This window comes from Gasterosteus aculeatus, chromosome Y (assembly GCF_964276395.1).
Source record: "Gasterosteus aculeatus chromosome Y, fGasAcu3.hap1.1, whole genome shotgun sequence".
NCBI classification, from domain to species: Eukaryota; Metazoa; Chordata; class Actinopteri; order Perciformes; family Gasterosteidae; genus Gasterosteus; species Gasterosteus aculeatus.
In genome coordinates, this window is record NC_135709.1 from 15,354,702 (window position 1) to 15,373,623 (window position 18,922).

The following is an 18,922-nucleotide window of genomic DNA, read 5'->3' on the forward strand; positions in this document are numbered from 1 at the left end:
TAATCATAGGTTCAATATGTGACACGGTGAACATTATAATAACGGCTGCTATGTGTGCTTACAAATAAGCAGTATTTAAAAAAATATATTGCTCCTGTGAGAAATATTAGATTATAGCAAGTTCACACGTAGGTTGACCCCGTGGTTTGGGTTTGTTCAACACTGTTAGAATATACGGTTTTGTTGGGCTTTTCAAGCTAATTGGAAATATATAAACAATATTGATCAAAGAAATTCACAGATGAATCAAATCAGTTGTCTTTTATTTGTACTGATTTACATAAATCTACAGATATAAAAAGAACAGGTGATCTACGGTTGAATTGGAAACGAGGAAGAAAAAAAAACATATTTTATCATACAATTCAAAGTGCATTTAGTAAAAGGTGAATTTAAATGACATGTTTGAAAACTTTACATCAACTTTTGATTAGTACAATACCTTATTTTGTGTACCTTCAAATGTGCTGGCTATATTCACTATTAATACTATTACTAACTATTTCCTTATTTTACTGGAAACCAAACCCCCTGGACAGGGCTGAGAATAAGTGGACAGAACAGGGAAAACAAATGAGTAAAGTCCTCTCCTTTTAAAGCCTGTCAAGACTTTCCTTCACCTCCAACAGAGACCTTGTACAGAGTAAAAGAACCACCGTACATGATTGACGGGTTAATGCAGTCAGACCTGATCAGCAAGAGACACGGAAACTGAAAACACAAATAGTGTGATCGAAGGGGGCTTAAAATGTACCCCATTGGAAGAAAAAACGTCAATCACTTCTACTGTATGAAAAGCGATCCCTTTGACTCCCATCGCTCCTGAACATGAACCAGAATCATGCAGAAATAAATCCTAAAGCTGAACCCCGTGTCCTTCTTGAAAAGGTTGCCCTGGTTATTCATATCAGAGCCTAACCTTTCCATTGAGACGACTGGACATATGGGGCTCTCTACCAGCCCCCGACTATGTGTGCTTGCCAGCCGATTGAATGTGTAAAAACCTGCTGGCTCCCCATGCAGCGCAACATACACAGGTCAACACACTCAGACTCACTCTACGCCAATAGGCTCCCACCTCTCACACCCCCCCCCCTCCACAACGTGGTCACACAGTGTGTTTACATGATGGTATAACTGGAATCTTTGCGTAGTCGGACTATGCTATCTCTTGGGGGGAGGTGCTATTATCCCAATATACATGGCAGTGAATAAATCGAATCATGTCATATCCAATACGATAGGTGGCGCTGTTTTCATTCCAACTAGTTGTGATACACCCATTTCCGCTTGACCGCTTCACCACTACCAACAACAACCAACAACAACATCAACATTACGAGAAAGATGGCGAACGGAGAGCAAGGTGAAGCTACGTCCCTCTACTATGTGTGCATGATGTTAATAGGAGCACAGCGAATGGCGCTAGCGGCTGATTTGATAACGGAGAGAAGACGCCGTCGGGATCTCAAGCATGCGCAAAGACGCAACGTCCAGTTCCTCATCCGATTCACCGTTACATGCCGCAATAGTCGAACTATCAACTGGATCGGATGGAGTTATCGAGGGGTGTTGGTCGGATCGTAGTCGGACCGCACATAGTCGGACAAAGGTGTTTACATGAAACAGATAATTCGATTTCAGTCCGACTAAGCCAGTTATTCGAATCCATGTAACCACGCTGAATGTGGTTTGTAACATTGGAGCAAAAAGGGGCAGCGACTGATGATCAAAATACAAATGAAGTCTTATCAGAGCGGTGCCAACACAGGACAGCACAGTTGTACATGATGTGTGTTTTTAATCATTCTCTGTTGTTGTTGATCAGATTGCTATCTTACACAAACAGATTTTTACCGAGATTAAAACTAGAAGAGTTGCAAGAGGACATTTAAAAAAGGGGGAATAAAACAGAAGAGGAGGGAGAAGGTAGGAGAGAGTGAAAATATGTAGTTTTCCTTTATAGTCAGTGCGGGTCAGTAGAGGTCACTCAGACCGGCCGTCTTGCGGGCTTTCTGCATGAGGGCCCGGAGCTGGAACTGCTTCCTGGACAGGAGGCGGACGTGCTGGAACAAAAGAGAAGAAGAGTCGTCGATGCTCCTTACGCCTCAAGGACATTTTCGTCGAGCACTGACCACCGCCAAAATACGTGTGACCTACACCCAATAGTGTGGACCCAGATTGGAGAGACATTACGATGTAGTTGCGTTGGCGTGGTTACCTTAAGGAACACCTCAAGGTCTATTACCCCCCTGCGAAGGGCTTCTCCGAGGTAAAAGATCGTGTCCTCTATGGCGTTCTCTTCAGCGTACAGGTTCAGGATCTGCTTGTAGAGCGGAGCAGTGGGCACGATGACGTCGTCAATGTCGTTGTTCTCCGACTGGTTCTCCATCTTCTCCAAGGCCTCGCTCAGCTCCTCGTCCTTTCTCTTCAGCAGCTCGATGTTCCTGTCGACCTCGGTCTGACGGAAACACCACCGTCACAAACATGTCCATTAACACAAATGTAAGTGCAAGAAGAGGACTTCTCACCACTTCTTGGTCCAGTCTGGAGACCATCTCCTCCAGCTTCTGGTGTCCTTTCTTCAGATCCTCCTCGGTCCGCTTCAGGGCGTCCAGCTCTGCCTGAGCTCTGTCCATTTCCTCCTTCATCCTCCAGCGAAGCTTGTCACTCACAGCTGATATCAGGGATGCGCGGATGGTGTCCTCGCCAATGGTGCCATCTCTGTTCGGACCTTCAGGAGAAGAAGTTGAGGAGTGACGTTGGACAGCAAACTACACAAACAGTGTAGTAGTTTTTTCCCCCAAGGTCAGTCACATTAACTATTCCTTTATTGAAATCTTAATGACTATTTGGAAATTCAAAAATAAAGACCCATACCTATTTTATATAGCAAGTGCAGTGTATATATAGTGTTCTCGAAGATAGTATTGATTATCTGCTTTTGTGATTACAGAAGGAATAACTTTAGAGATGCTCACGCTGTACAAACTGGGATGTTTTCAGTACCACTACTAACAGTCTGGATGAGTAAGCGTCATACGTGGATTTCTGCTGCTAAACTCATGCCGCTATGGTCACAAACGGAGTAACTGACATGCATGTGGTTAAAGAGTGGAAATACAAGTTTAGCAAGGTGCTGTGAGAAAGTGCAACACCAGCTCTCACTAAGTGACCCGGCTTTGTGTCTAGAGTTCTCAGACCAACAAAAAGCCCAAAGCCCCCCCACACCACCATGAATGACCTCAACCCTGCGAACAAGTTCAAGGGGTCTTTACTGACGCTTTCAATGACAATGGCGCAGTCCTGAGCCCACCCCCCCCAACAAGCTCTAGACCACCAGGGCTGCTTTTTCCAGCTCGGCAGGCGTCTCACACTCAAACCCCCCCCCACTCCCACACAACCTACATCCTCACCACAGCTCCCCCCGAAAGCAGCCCACCCAGACTGTCTTTTTATTTTATTAATCACAAACCAAAGCCTCGAAAGCTGATAGATACGAGGTTATGTGAGAGTAAAGGCACCGATGAGTCTGTCCTCATAGGTCGAGACCACCTCATGTGAAGGTTGGAGTCAGCACAATAAATGTCAGAGTCGATGCCTTGAGACCTGAGCAGCGTACATGCAAACCCAGTCCTCCTCCTTCACTAAACATGGTACACGGCTACACGGGAGTCGCGCGGTTAGCTGATTTTGGGGCAACAGATGGGTCTCCGGATGGTAGGTCTGTCTTGTGTGCCGTCCTAAATATAAAACTGTGCCTAGAGTGTAGGGTGTGCCTTTCCCTCCTGATGCACCATACCCTTTGGCCTTTAATGCTCACCACTCTAGTTACACTAACGACCTTTCACTGGTGGTTCAGCGCCTTCCAAGTCACACAGGGGGCGAGAGGGTTTGAGTAAAAATACTAAACAACCTATCACAACGTTAAATAAGGGCAGCAACAAGGAGAAAGTGTAGTCTTGTCAGAGGTTCATTCAGTATTAAATCAAAACACAAAATAGGTAACGGAAACTGAAGAGTGCAGAAGATAACGGTTAGAGTGGACATATTCATTTGTATCTTTAGTGCTTAGTGCCAAATGTTAAACTTAAAACATTGAACCATGAAGGAAAAGTAAATCACCATCTTTACTAAATGTGATACTTACCAGCCGTGGATACTGGAGGCTGGGTGGGGTAGTGTGCAGGTCCACCAGGGGCCGGGTATGAGTTGCCCCCTGGGTATTGGTATCCTGGGTAGCCTCTGCAAATAGATTTATGGTTAAAATGAAATATTTCAATTGTTCCTATTTTCCATTTTAACCGCAACTTTTAGGTTGTAAACGTAACTGAGCTCGTCGCAAAGTGTTTCACTAATGAGAGGGCTTCTGTTTGGTATTCAGTGAGAAAATTTAAATGCCAGGAAAGGTTTGTCAGGAAGAACGACACGGATGAGTTATTACGGGGAGAGATTTGAGAACTTGATTGGCAAATATCGTACCCTGGGTTCGGAGTTGAGGCGTAGGGGGAGACTGCAGGCATGCCAGGCATATAGGAAGCTGAGATAGAGAGATGGAAAAACAATTCAATATTCTATGGACCGCTGTGGTGGTGTCTGAGCTCCATGTAGTGTGTAAGGAAGTAAATGCATCACTTAAACCGTCGTTTATAATGATGCAAAAATAATCATGTTATTGCAATGATTTCATGAACAAATCGTAGGCTTAATAACCATTATTGTGCCTCATTTGGCAGTACATGGTGAAAAGCTTAGCGCTAAAAAAGTTTTTAAGAAAGCTGATAATTCAACACTGAATATTTTAGAAGCTGCTTATGAATTGTATTGCTTTTTTTATATTAATATATATATATATATATAGATCACCATCATTCATATAAATTGTTGGCCTATCAGCAACAACTTTCAGTGTCCTAGGAGGCGTTCAGTGTGTTTTCTTACAAAGTGATACGGTGCAAGTAGAAATATTTAACGCCTGTGGTCCAGCCTGCTCTTATGCTGTATTGGTTGGTGCCATGTCCACTGAGATTGCCGTGCAACCCAACAAAAATTGATGTCACTCACGGTTAGGGGGTCCGGCAGCTTGGAACGCTTGATAGGGGGCTTGTGTGGTGGGGCGAGAAAACACAGGAGGCTCTTCTCCAAAAACCACAATCATCACCTGAATTAGACCATACAGGTCTGACTGAGGCTGTAATACATACAGGGAAGCGCACGTCTTCATCGAGCAAGACAACAAATGCAAAATGCAAAAATATAACTGTGCCGTTTAGTGCACACTAACTGGTAGACACGTTTGAAATTTTACCAGAAAGCTCCACTTAGCCTTACATTAGTGTTGTATGTCGCTGCTGCAGTGACGCCTCAAATCCTCTGTTACAGCATTATGCAAACAGTGGATATGTATAGCTTCATCTTTCTATGTTTTTGCATTTTCAACATTTCACGCTCCTCGGAAAACAGTCTGCAGTTACAAAGTGACTCGAGACCTCACACTTACATGCTTCCACTCATGGAGATAAGGCAGGTAGATCTTGCCGTTGGCGTCGATGTGCTTGCCAGTTTTGATCATCATTGCACTGGTAGGTTTGACAAAACATATGGGCGGGTTGTAGGGATACGTGTCCAGCAACCAGAGGCACACAGGAATGTTGTAGACATTGCCTTCAGGAAAAACAAACACCACGTTATAACGTTTGTATCTTCTTTTTTTTTTCTTTCTTAATATCAACATTGCCATCACGCCACTCTACACTCGAAGAACACTTTCTCAAAGTCTTTATTTTGTTTTCAAGTGCAATTCGGACCTCTACATGGAGCAAACATCAGAATGAGCATGTGCTGTTGAAATGTACCTTTTAAAGGCTAAAATTGTGTCTTGATATCAAGTAAGATAATGTGTCAGTAATCCCAAACCCAAACTGGGTGGATGCTCACAATGAGATGTCTTATCAAAAGTCTCCTGAATGCAATTGAAGCCATGATGCCAGAACAGCAGGTCTCAATCATACTCTGGTTGAGGCAGGGATGACAGTTTAACTTTTAAAGAGTGGAAGATAAACAGAGCAAGCTACACTAGAGAATGATTCAATGAGCAAAGAAGCAAAACCAAACAGAAACTGACCGTCAACTTGTTATTCCCCAGTCTTTCATTTTCTACTTAGAAACTATACATTACGTTTTCTGTTTGTTATTATAGAGAAAACACATTTCAGAAATCAAGGTTATCGGTTTTTACCTCTGTAGCTCACTGGGACCGTTCCCGTCAGGCTCATCAGGTCTCTTGTGGAGCCATCATTGAACACTGAAATTCAACAAGGCCTCATGTCAACAACCAAACCATTTGGTTATATGTCATTAGTTAGCAAACAATACCTCTATAAAACAGGATATGAGTATCATTTACCATAAGCATCCATGAGTGGCTTCAAGTCCTTGTACTGGAGGATGACGTTGGTTATCTCACGGACAGTCAGATCTCTGTATTTGTACTGCTGGAGAATGACAACAAAAGTTTAACAGGAAAAAAATGAGGTCATTTTTGGCTGAGCCCATAGTTAGCAGCTGTTTGCTGGCTGTCTGCATGTTGTGGAAGTCTCAAAATGAAAGTACAAACGCAGGGCTGGAACCTGCTCCCCCTTCCGCTGATGATGATGATAATAATAGCAACAACAACTTTACTTATATAGCACCTTGAAAAACACCACAGGTTACAAAAGTGCCATGATAAACGTAGCAGCAAAAGCAAGGCAATAATATCAACAAAGAGCTTCAAAAATTGAGGTCAAACAGGCCACATAAAAATTTTTTAAAAAGCTGAGGGATCTGATGGCAAAAGCGCGGCTTCTTTATTTTCAGCCTTGATTTTGCCAGCAGGAGCCCACCTAAAGATCCATTCTCCGTGCTGGCTTATTGGGGGTCAATACTGCTTCTATATATTTATGGGTTACACCGATACCTTAAAAGGTAATGCTAAAACAAACGGGCCGTGAAGAAAAGCCAGTGGGATGTTGTCTGTTAAAAGCAGTGAGAACACACTTAAATCTGGGTTAAACAATTTCATTCTGATCCTGTACACAATTTGATTGAAACCCATCATACGGCCATCAACTGTGTGATCAACTGACGTAAACATAATGCTTAAATTTAATCTGTAAACGAAACGTAAATTATGAACATCAATAACGCTCTACTTAATCAAAAAAGGCTGATTATCCCAGAACTGCATACATATTTTTTAGAAAGAAACACAAGATATATTATTAATAGTACAAGATATTCAATAAAATGTAGATTACTGCATGTATTTATAAGACGAACATGACGAACAACAAAGGGGTATTTGTTGAGGTGGGAAATATATAAATCATAAATCTCAACATGTTTATAATGTTTTAATGACGTCAGCTTGTTTAGGTGCCTGTGCTATACGGTAAGAGGTAACGTGAGTATTTGAGTATTTGTGGAAAAGGGTCTCAGTTAAATATTCATTCTTACGAAAGCATCTTACTAACTTACTTAAATGAAGACAAAATGCCGTCCGGCCATTAAACCTTTTAGGAAATGTTAACCTGCGGACGGTTCCAGTGTGTGGTATCGGTAACATTAAGTTAGCTAGCCAGCGGGCTACTGTTAGTCAGCTAGACACCGTAACACCTACCTTCAGCATTTTCTTTAGGGCACCTTCGTTCACGACTGCCATGGTGTTTGCACCTGTGTTTGTTACCGTTCCTGTTAGTGAGCAAGGTGAGTTAATGGCTGACGTTTGACGCAGCTAGACTGACAGCTAACACACGCTAAGGCTGGTTAGCAGGACTTCACGGAATGCTAGGCTAAAGTTAGCCCAGCCCGGGACCCGACAACAATCGTTCGGTGTCTATACGGAGCCCTCCACTCCAACACGACGACTCTTCTGTCAACGCGCTAAAATCTAGTCCAAAAATATTACAAAAAACAAACCAACGTAAGTTAGTAGTTAGTAGTTCCAGAAAGGGGGTGAAAAATAAGTATCCGATAGTCAACAAAACGAATTTCCGGCATTCCACCTGACTACTTCCGGTCTGCACGTCAGTAGTAGACGAGCTGTTCCGGTGTAGTCAGGTGACTTTCCTTTCGCGCACCATAAGGACAAAGGACGCAGTGTACCAAGCAATTATGCAAAACAAATATATTCTATTGAAGGTGTTTCACACCATAACTTTATTCACAATGGCTCGGCAGATGAAACGTTTGACAAAAGAAGTCACAACATTTTTAAAAACAGTAACTGAGAAATAGTTTTTCAAATCAACCGAAGAGTTATCAGATAGATTCACTGTCAAAATTAAATAAACAAAAAAATCGGATTAATTGGGCTGCATGGCTGTATTATTTAAATAACTGACTTTTTCACTCCAAAGTCCAAAATATGTGTAGATAAGAACATAGTAAATGCACAAGGGTACAGATAAGGCACCGTTTTATGAGATGCTTGTAAAGCATGTCAGTCTTTAGACAGAAAATCATTCAAATGTCATAGTAGCTTTGTTAAAATAAAATGCATATTGGAAAAAAAATCTAATACATTCATACCAAACTAGATATACACTCCCACAGACCATATATGGGTTAGTATAAAACAAGAGAATAAAGTTAAAGTTAAAAATTTAAAATATTTAAAAAGTTCAAAAAAAATATTAAGCATAAAGTGCACTAGCGAACAAGTAACAAAGTGACGAGTGACGACAAAGTGATAAATTACAGTTAAAGTGGCATGTGCAGTATGAGGGGGAGTGACCGGTGGAGTGTTATAGTCAGTCAGTGGGGGACCGGCTCTGTTGATGAGCCCGACTGCCGACGGGAAGAAACTGTTCGTGTGGCGGGAGGTCTTAGTCCTGATGGACCTCAGCCTCCTGCCAGATGGAAGGGGCACAAACAGTTTTTGTCCGGGGTGAGAGGGGTCGGCCACAATCTTTTTAGCTCGCTTCAGAGACCTGGAAGCGAACAAGTCCTGCAGGGACGGCAGATTGCAGCCGATCACCCTCTCTGCAGAGCGGATGACACGCTGCAACCTGCCCTTGTCCTTGGCTGTGGCTGCAGTGTACCAGAGGATGGACTCCATAATGGCCGTGTAGAAGTGGATCATCATCGTCTTTGGCAGGTTGAATTTCTTCAGGTGCCTCAGGAAGAACAACCTCTGCTGAGCCTTCTTGGTGATGGAGCTGAACCGGTGCTGATGGTCCGAGAGGCTGAGACATGTTTCCCCAGCTTCACATGCTGCTTCCTGTCAGACAGGAAGTCTGTGATCCACTTGCAGGTGGAGTCGGGCACGTGCAGCTGGGAGAGTTTGTCCTGCAGCAGAGACGGGATGATGGTGTTGAAGGCAGAGCTGAAGTCTGTCGGAGGAGAATTTGTTGAGGTGCATATTGTGAGAGTCTCAAGAACTCGTATGTGACCTTTCTTGTGAAACTCGTGACCTGACCTAGTCTACGAGGAAATCCATATGTGGCTTGGACAGATCATATCATGTTCTTCTATTTACCTTTCTCCTCTGTTTTCCTGTCTGTCAAAATGATTGACTTGGTCCACTAAGAGAGGGTCGCGGAGGTTCCCGAAACAACATAGGGTTAGCATTCCTCGAACCTTCAGAGATGTATAAAAGCTCCTGGTTCCCCCCAGAAACTTTGTCAGATCTTCCTGCTCCTTTTGGGAGAAGGAACTTTCTGCCCCTTTCCAGCTGAATTGTAGTCATTTGACGTCTGTCTGTGCTTACGACTTGTGCTGATGATTTCTGTATTCTTTATCATTTTTCTATATTCTAGTTAGTTATAAATACTTAATCACAAAGCAAGCTCAAGATACTTTTGATTTCTCACATGGGCTAAATCCACAAATTTCCACCACAAACTTGGCGACGAGGATGGGATGAACGCGTGATCTGGACTCTGACGGACGGACAGGAGGCCATTTAGTATAGGTGATTCCTCCCTGAGGGTGAGAAGCTGCCGTCCCGACGAGACCTGGATTGCCGATCCATCCAGTTCAAGAAAAAGAAACGAACAACACGCGGTGAGAAATCAAAATTATTTTAAGGCAGACAGAGTCATGACAAAAGGGTTTTAGGCCTATCTCACAACGAGTGTGTTGTAGACAGACGTGTCTGGGTCACCTGTAGTATTCGTCACAAGGTTGCAACATCCTGTGTCTGAAGTTCACAGGCGCGACTTTGGATCGATGCAGTAGACTGAGTGGCCAGAGAAAGCAACGGTCACTGACTTGCCTTAGTTATGCATGTGGTATTTCTCCGTTTGTGCGCACCTTTATAGGCGCGTACACTCCTTGTATACAGATACAGATAGCTAAATGGGTAGTGTTCAGAGTAAAGGGGAGACGGGTGAAAACCATGAGACTAATATCCTGCCACCGTTGTGTAAATTTATGTCAGAGCGTTATCCTGGCAGTTTGAATCAAATACAAAATGGGTTGAATTGGGGTTTCCTTCAAAGGGGAGTTTTGAGTGAGAATCAATTGGAACAGTTGGAATTGCAACTGAGGGAAAAGGAGAAGAACGATGCAGCTCAGCATGCAGACCTGTCGAGAAGAAAGCAGAAGAAGAATGTGGTATGTAAGGCAGATTGGGAAGCTTTCAAGCTGTGGAAGTATGAGTCGGAGAGAAGGGAGAGACAGAGGTTGGTAGCATTTCATTCATTAAAGACCGAAGATCCTACATAAGGTTCTGAAATGTGTACCCCTTCTAACCCAAAAACACTTTATCCTTGTTTTAATGAGTTCCTGAGGAGATTGGTGGACACGGATCTGGACCCCCCCCCCTCCCCTCACTGCTCCTCCAGCTCCCGCCTTCATGAGCCCACAGTCTCCTCAGCAGGAAGCAGCACAAGCAAACTTTCCTCGGCTTGACAACAGCCCACCAGGAGGGAAGCCAGATTCAACCTCCAGCACCAGCCAGACGACCTTTTCACCCACTATGACCCGCTCGCAGGCTCAACAAAGGCGGGCCTTGCTAAGAGGAAAACAGGAGGCATTGTCTGATCCTGAAGCATCTTTTCCAATGGTAGAAGTGGCGGGTGCACAAGGGACGATGTTGGTGTTCAGACCCTGGTCCGACACCGACGTGGCCGAAGCAATGAGCCACGTTTGCAATCCTAAGGATAATCTTGCTAAGTGGGAGACTGATCTGAAGCAATTTGTCAGAGAATACCGTCCTAGCATGTCAGAGCTGCGGCGTCTGATGTGCAGACTTCTGAAACATGACTATCACAGAGTTCAAGGTGTGTTCACCACCACAAGAATGGCTGCTCGCCTTAAAGATCCTGATTATGAGAATGACACAAACGCGGCCTTTAGAAATGCTGTTGATGCTCTCGTTGTGTTGGTAAAAGAACAAGTTCCTCTGAGACTGAACCTTTCCACCATCACTTCTATGATACAAGGGCCACAAGAAACATGCAGCTCCTTCCTGGCACGCCTGACGACAGCTTTTGACATCCACAGTGGCCTTAAGCGACCTGATCCAATGGGGGCACAGCCCCTAATGCCATATGAAGTCCATCTGAAAGAACATTTTATAAGCAGAATGAGACCTGAGCTTATACGGATGGTGAAAAGATCATGTGTAACCTGGAAAACGTGTGCTCTTGCAGACATCCTTCAGCACGCTGAACACACTGAAGATGAGTTACACAAGAAAGAGGACAAACTAAAAGGTTTTGAAAAGGCTCAGTATGCGATGTTTACGTGCTTGCAGTGCCAACAATTTGCCCAAGGCCAACGTGGAAGAGGAAGAGGTTATGGAAGAGCTCGTGGCAGATCAGATCGGACTTACGGGAGTTATGATCCAAACGTGTGTTACAATTGTGGACAACAAGGACATTGGCGAGCAGAGTGTCCTGAGCACATGAGGAAGAGACACATCACACGTCTGACTGAGGGAGGCAGAGGGAGGGGCGGACCCCAGAGCCGGAGCACCCCATCACGATGAGAAAGTAACACACCCTACACAAGCTCATAAACGAAACAAATAGCTAACACAACTACACACACACACACACACATCTTAGATTACAGGTCGAGTAACTAACTCATTTTTATATTTAGAAATTCCCATAATTGACATTGATGATTTCTTGCCATCCGGTAACGCTTGTAGTTGACTCAAGAGCATTTGGCATTGTGTTTGAGCTCAACATCAGATGGCATTTACAAAAAAAAAAAGTTAGGCCTGTGGCCTACTTCTCCTCAAAACTTGACCCTGTTGCTTCGGGTCTTCCTCTCTGTTTGCGAGCAGTGGCGGCAGCCGAGAGAGAGATTTTAGCATCATGTGACATTATAGGCTACTGTGATGTGACACTTATGGTCCCACATGCTGTCTCCCATATCTTACATGCCCAGAAGATTTCTCACCTCTCTGCTCAGAGATGGTTCAGGTGTCATACGACATTGTTAGAACTGCCTAACGTAATTGTCAAACGATGCGATGTCCTTAACCCAGCTACACTTCTTCTAACTGCAGATGATGGAGAGCCTCATGATTGTGTCGAAGTCTTGCAGCAGACTTGCATACCAAGGCCTGATCTGTTGGACACACCTCTTCCCAATGCAGATCTTGAGCTGTTTGTGGACGGCTCCGCTTCTCGCTCACCCGAAACAGGCAGCGGCCAGGAAACAAAGGAGCGGATGCGGCAGCAAAGAAGGCAGCCTCACAGGGCTTCCTTTTCCCCTTCACTCAAATGCTTTCCACACCGACCGATCCTAGTCCTTATGCCGATCTTCCCACACCGGTCTCTTGCCGGTGCAGAGGAGCGTTCCCTGTGGAAACGATCTGGTGACATTCTTGAGGGCGGAATCTGGACAGGGCCGGACAGTAGGCCCTGTTTGCCACGTGCTCTCTTCCACATTTATGCTAAGTTGTCTCACGGAAGATATCACGTGGGCAAAGGGGGGATGTGCACTGCTATAAATGAGCATGCTGAGATATTGTGCTAACCTCTCCCCCTCACTGTCAGCACTGCACTGGGCAGGTAAAAGCGGCGCTTCCATCCCCGGCTACTGCAGTCCAGCACCACCTGAAACCAGGAGACTGGGTCCTCATTAAGGATCACCGGAGAAAGCACTGGAAGCAGAGACGCTACACAGGGCCCTTCCAAGTATTCCTGACCACGGAGACGGCAGTTAAGGTGGAAGGGAAAGCGACGTGGGTCCAAGCCAGCCACTGCAAACACATCCCGGATCCAGGAGACGAAGGAGCACCTACATCTGGTTCCGGTTAAGGGGTTGCAGGGTGGAGAGCCCTCCCCCACTGCAGGGTTCCAAGACACCAACGGGCCCAGCAGAGATGGCAGAGACGGCAGAGACAGCAGCCACCCGGAGAACAGCGATAAAAGACAGATCTCCAGCGCCAAAGAACACTTAGGAAGCATGGTTGGAGCCTGAGAATGAACATGTGCATATCACTGACGCTGGCAACATTTGTGCTGATTTCCCTCACGATCAATGAGTTACAACCCCCTTATGTGAACATCACGGATTCCAGCCTTCTCCACCTCTTCAATAGAGAATTTCAGGAAGGGAAAATAAGCTTCCACTGTCCAGCAAAACAATGCGACGAGACAGAGTGTTTGCTCTACACAATCGAACACGATGCATGGGTTAAAGTAGAAAGTCACGTAATTGAAGTTGTGTGTGTTCCCGGGGTAAGAAGAGATAGAGTATGTACTGTGTGGGTGCAGGAACATTTGATTTAGCAGATCCATCATTCAGTACCACCTGAAATAATTTACGAGGCCGGTAAACCACAGGCCATGACCTCCCGCAGGCCAGAACAGCCCCCCACTAAAGCAACTTGGAGGCAAAGGTTGATCTCTTTCAAATGTCCAAAAGGGGGGTGTGGAAAGGAGGGTTGCAAAGCTTACATGTTACAGCTGAGCACGCCGCACTTAGGTCACTGGTCAGTCCTGAACTCAGAGGACTTTAGGACTCAGTGTCAGACAAACGACACTTGCACAGTGAATATCCTAAATATGACACAAGTTGGGAATACCCGTTCTGGTGCGCTCAACTTGCAGACTGTACGACGGAGCCAGCCCACTTCACTCGGCTAGATTGGCAGTATGCGTGCAAAGTAAGCCTACAGTTAAGAGAACTTCCAACCCGTACACCACCGTACGAGCCTGACAATATTGCGTTGACTATTGTGAATGACCTTGCTAACGAAATTCTAATTCTAAGTGTTGGATATGTCAGCATATGCCCACTTCATCTAGAGCACCTATGCTGGTTCCTGTTTCATTCACGGAAGCCGACTGGGATGTCATGGGGTGGCCTGAGCTATCTCATCGATTTGTGAGTAATGATGAAGTCTGTTACACTCCTCCACCGCAAACGGCGACAGCAGCGAAAAGCACAGTTGCCTATGAGGGTGAAAAGGGGGAAGTTGTACGTTTTGCAGTTAAGCGGTTCAATCTGAAAATAGACCTATAGGTATTAATCAAGTGAAGTTGTTTAGATTAACCTATTACAAATGATAGGTCCAACAAGGGTTACGATATCAAGTGCAAATGACTCTCGGGAAGACTAATTGCACACCGGACAGTGAAGTGTTAAAAAACCTGCAAGTACTCTCATACCAAATACAGCATCTATTCGATTGGAGATGGGCGTACAGGGCATCCCCTGGGCAAATGATTTTAAAGTCACACATTCGACTTGGAGTAGACATAATTGTAGTAAACCTTAATCCCAACTAGACCTCTGAGTAGAGATTGTACCAAACCAGCACCTCACATTCCGGTCCATCCCTTAACCAACGTCAGCCGTTGTGTTAACTTCTATGCTCTGGATGAATTTCATCTAGGTACGAGTGACTGTAGTAATGATATTATCAGCTTCACCACTGAATCCAAAGATCTCGCATTACCGGAACAGGTGTATTTAATTTGTGGCAACATCGCTTATAGCTGTGTTCCAGTCGTAGGGAACCTTCATAAAAAGTCAGATACTGGGAAATGCTATTCAGCATACCTTGTACCCCTAATTAGACAGGCTGACTCCAAGGAACTTGCTCCGTTCCATGTACGTCATAAACGCGCCATTTCACTAGGTTCAAGGATTTTGAGCATACTAATACCATCGTATGGCACCTACAGGAGCCAGGAGGAAATAATGGCGCACTCAACAGTACTGGAAAGACACATGAATAAGACTTTAATAGCACTTTCCGAAATGCAAAAGGGAGTAAATTAAAAAGGAGCTGCATGAAGACCACGGATGGAATCCTTTTGGGGAAATGCAGGCATGGGTTGGATCGTGGGGAACTTCTCTCTTTAAAGGACTGCTATGGGTGTTGGGGGGCATCATTCTGTCTGTAATTATTATAACCCTAATTGTAACTGTTTTAAAGCTCTTTGTAAGGAAGGTTGTCAGTACTTATGTATCAGTTGAACACATGAGTATTACTACACAGCGTCCAGTTCAGAAATGGACTCCACCATATCCGGATAGCTCTGACAGTGATGATGAATGTGAGGATTGTGTGTAACTAAACAATATATGCGTGTTAGTGGTAGCAAGGGTTCACGTGCACTTAGAAGTTAATGATGTGGTGTTCTGAATATTCGTGAATTTACACCACTGATGTATGTTCTAAGAGTTGTTATGTTTACTATTCCTTTCTTGATTTTGAATTGATTGTTTAACGTTTTTCTGATTTCTTAGTTGTCAAAAAATGACAAAAAGAGAGGGATGTCGGGGGAGAATTTGTTGAGGTGCATGTGGTGACTACAATCCGGTAGAGTCACGTGAGGCTAAGTACGGGAGATTGGTGTGTGGACTCGTTCCAAACAGGCGCTGATTCCTCCTGTGAAGGTGATTGATTTTATTGTCCGAAAGTCAAGTTAAAAAACATCCAAGCAGGCGAAGCGATACATGCTGTGCGACGATGCAATAAAGTGCGCTGTAGGATACGGTCAACAAAAAGTATCGTCTCCCGACTCACCCCCATGTCCATACAACCATCACTCCGCCTAGATGCCTACACTCGTTCATAAACCACTGCACACCTGCCCACGTGATTCTGATGCTAATTACATTTCAAAATAAAAGTACCAACACTCACACACAGGAAGTGGCAGACGGCCGCTACAGTGCATATTGTGAGAGTCTCAAGAACTCGTATGTGACCTTTCTTGGGAAACTCGTGACCTGACCTAGTCTACGATGAAATCCATATGTGGCTTGGACAGATCATATCATGTTCTTCTATTTACATTTCTCCTCTGTTTTCCTGTCTGTCAAAATGATTGACTTGGTCCACTAAGAGAGGGTCGTGGAGGTTCCCGAAACAACATCTGGTACCATTCCTCGAACCTGATGTATAAAAGCTCCTGGTTCCCCATAGAAACTTTGTCAGATCTTCCTGCTCCTTTTGGGGGAAGGAACATCTGCCCCTTTTAAGCTGAATTGTAGTCACTTGACTCCTGTCTGTGTTTACGGCTTGTGCTGATGATTTCTGTATTCTTTATCATTTTTCTATATTCTAGTTAGTAATAAATACTTAATCACAAAGCAAGCTCAAGATACTTTTGATTTCTCACATGGGATAAATCCACAAATTTCCACCACAAAGTCCACAAACAGGATCCTGGCGTAGGTTCCTGGGGAGTCCAGATGCTGGAGGATGTAGTGGAGGGCCATGTTGAAAGTTTCGTCCACAGACCTGTTGGCTCTGTAGGCGAACTGCAGGGGGTCCAGGAGGGGGTCGGTGAGGGACTTCAGGTGGGTCAGGACTAGCCGTTCAAAAGACTTCATGACTACAGAGGTCAGGGCTACAGGCCTGTAGTCATTGAGTCCTGTGATCCTGGGCTTCTTGGGAACAGGGATGATGGTGGAGGCCTTGAAGCAGGCTGGTACGTGGCATGTCTCCAGGGAGGTGTTGAAGATGTCAGTGAACACCGGAGACAGCTGGTCAGCACAATGCTTCAAGGAGTGAGGGGAAACGGAGTCCGGACCGGCTGCCTTACAGGGATTTTGTCTTTTAAAGAGCCGGTTAACGTCTCTCTCCAGAATAGAGAGGGTCGTTGCTGGTGGGGGAGGGGAAGGTGATATAGATGAAGAGGCGTGAGCACCTGATGGGCTGGGGGAGGGAGGGGAGGGGAACTGCATTAACCATAATAAAAATCAATGGATACCATCTGACACACAACACACACACAAACTGTTCAGATTAACTGTCAAATTGCACAGAACTAACAGTTGGTTTCATTTTCTTGCTAGAAAGGTAGACCATCTTCACCAGCTAAATTCATATACAAACTTCCATCTGTCTTTGGAAGAAGCTCTGCTTGTCTGTGGAACTGTAGCCAACCTATAAAAAACAATTTTCATTTTAGAAAGTCATTACAACAAACTCGTGAACATGTTTATAGGAACTGAATGGGGTGTGGCCTATGCATTTTATTTGCATCAACTTGTAACCAGGGCACATACGTGTTGTTTTAAAAACAACACAGAGACGTGTAACTCACAAGGAGCTTCCTCGGGCTCTGGATGAGGCTGCATGCATACAGGGGGGGAGTCTGCGAACCTAACAACCATCACCTGCAGTAAGCTGATGAGGTCACATTCGCCCTGACAGGAGAAAGTAGATCACACATGAACATGTAAAGCTCTGAGGCGCTGCGTTCCGTACACGTCAGGGCCATTGTCTGTGTCTCGTTACAGACAGACGAGGGAAAGAGCACGAGATATCATTTAAATTCTCACTTTCTTCCAGTCCTCCAGGTAAGGCAGCATGACTTCACCATTGCTGGAGATGTACTTTCCACTGAGGACCATCATGTCACTAGTGGGTGTGACATAGCAGATGGGAGCAGTTTGAGGGTAGCTTGCCTCAATCCAAAGGCATACAGGAATGTTGTAGGTCTCGTCTTGTATGTATGAACAGAGAAAATGGTGATTTCTCTATATATTCTATAGATATTATAAATACATTTATTTTTTTATAATGAACTGTTTACAGAATACACATCAGTCGGCATTTGATTCAATCGTAAAAAACGCAAAGTCATTGTTACCTTCAAACAGGACAGGAATGGTTGCGTTTAGACTCATCAAGTTTTTTGTGGTTCCGTCGTTGTAAACTGAAAGAAATAGACGACTGACGGTGGTATCTAAAGCTTGTTGTTTAATTTTTCTCTGGTCGAACGGTAAGGAAGATATTGTTAGCTGTTATTTCACTTCTTACCATGTCTGCCCATCATCGGCACAAGGCTTTGGAAGTGGACCACTGCAACATACATGTCATGGGCCACGTGTTTGCGGCGATATTTCTTCAACACAAAAAAAAAACACTGAACAGAATACACATGGATTCTATTCATACAACTTGATTGATTTTGGGAATACAAATTATTGGTCCAATTATTGATAATTATTCTTACCGTAGGGAGCATTTTCCTAATCGCATTCTCAAAGTACGGCATGATTACGCTTAAACCGAAATGAAAATGTACTTTCCGTGTATCTTTTCGATCACCAATTCCAGTTGTGTGGTTCTCGGGTTTATGGGTAACCGCCCAGCTTTTATGACACTTGAAAGCCAGTGAAAAGAACAAACTCACGAATATGCAAATCACCTGCCATGAAAAGCCATAGCAAGGCAGTCACTCAATAAACATTAAAAAGGATTATTAATAATCATTGTGATTGAGACTGCAGTGATTGGTTGTTGTCAGTGAAACTGTATTGTTTTGCATCAGGATCAAGGAAGTCAAGCTGATTTTACCCCCTTCTCTTGTATAACAAAGTTTGCCTGTGAAGGGATCATTACCGTAGCTTATTGGGTACTTCGTTAACTTTTATTAAATAAATAAAAGCTCTGCCCTGTTTACCTGTGGGACCTAAAACTTTTGTACAAATGGTCCAGCTGATT

The 18,922-nt window shown here is 44.3% G+C and overlaps 1 protein-coding gene across 2 annotated transcripts; it reads right to left on the bottom strand.

Moving 5' to 3' along the window:
• Nucleotides 1-246: 246 nt before the first annotated feature.
• Nucleotides 247-8,073, bottom strand: LOC120812256 (tumor susceptibility gene 101 protein-like). Of its 2 annotated transcripts, none has more exons than XM_040168088.2 (10): nt 7,661-8,073; nt 6,407-6,494; nt 6,239-6,304; nt 5,501-5,664; nt 5,065-5,191; nt 4,483-4,540; nt 4,151-4,245; nt 2,532-2,734; nt 2,222-2,461; nt 247-2,066 (listed from the first exon to the last, which is right to left on the bottom strand). In XM_040168088.2, the coding sequence occupies exons 1-10, from the start codon at nt 7,700-7,702 to the stop codon at nt 1,977-1,979; spliced, it is 1,173 nt and encodes a 390-aa protein (XP_040024022.1). In that variant the 5' UTR covers nt 7,703-8,073; the 3' UTR covers nt 247-1,976. The 2 variants fall into 2 exon arrangements, with proteins under 2 accessions (XP_040024022.1, XP_040024023.1); XM_040168089.2 differs by having other exon boundaries at nt 6,407-6,491; nt 7,661-8,069.
• Nucleotides 8,074-18,922: the final 10,849 nt, after the last annotated feature.

Excerpts from the sequence above, each read along its gene's own strand:
- LOC120812256 (XM_040168088.2), bottom strand. The coding sequence starts at position 7,702 with ATGGCAGTCGTGAACGAAGGTGCCCTAAAGAAAATGCTGAAG. Across the intron at positions 6,495-7,660 it reads CCCTAAAGAAAATGCTGAAG|CAGTACAAATACAGAGATCT; the intron begins GTAGGTGTTACG and ends GTCATTCTCCAG. Across the intron at positions 5,665-6,238 it reads GGTCCCAGTGAGCTACAGAG|GCAATGTCTACAACATTCCT; the intron begins GTAAAAACCGAT and ends TTTTTCCTGAAG.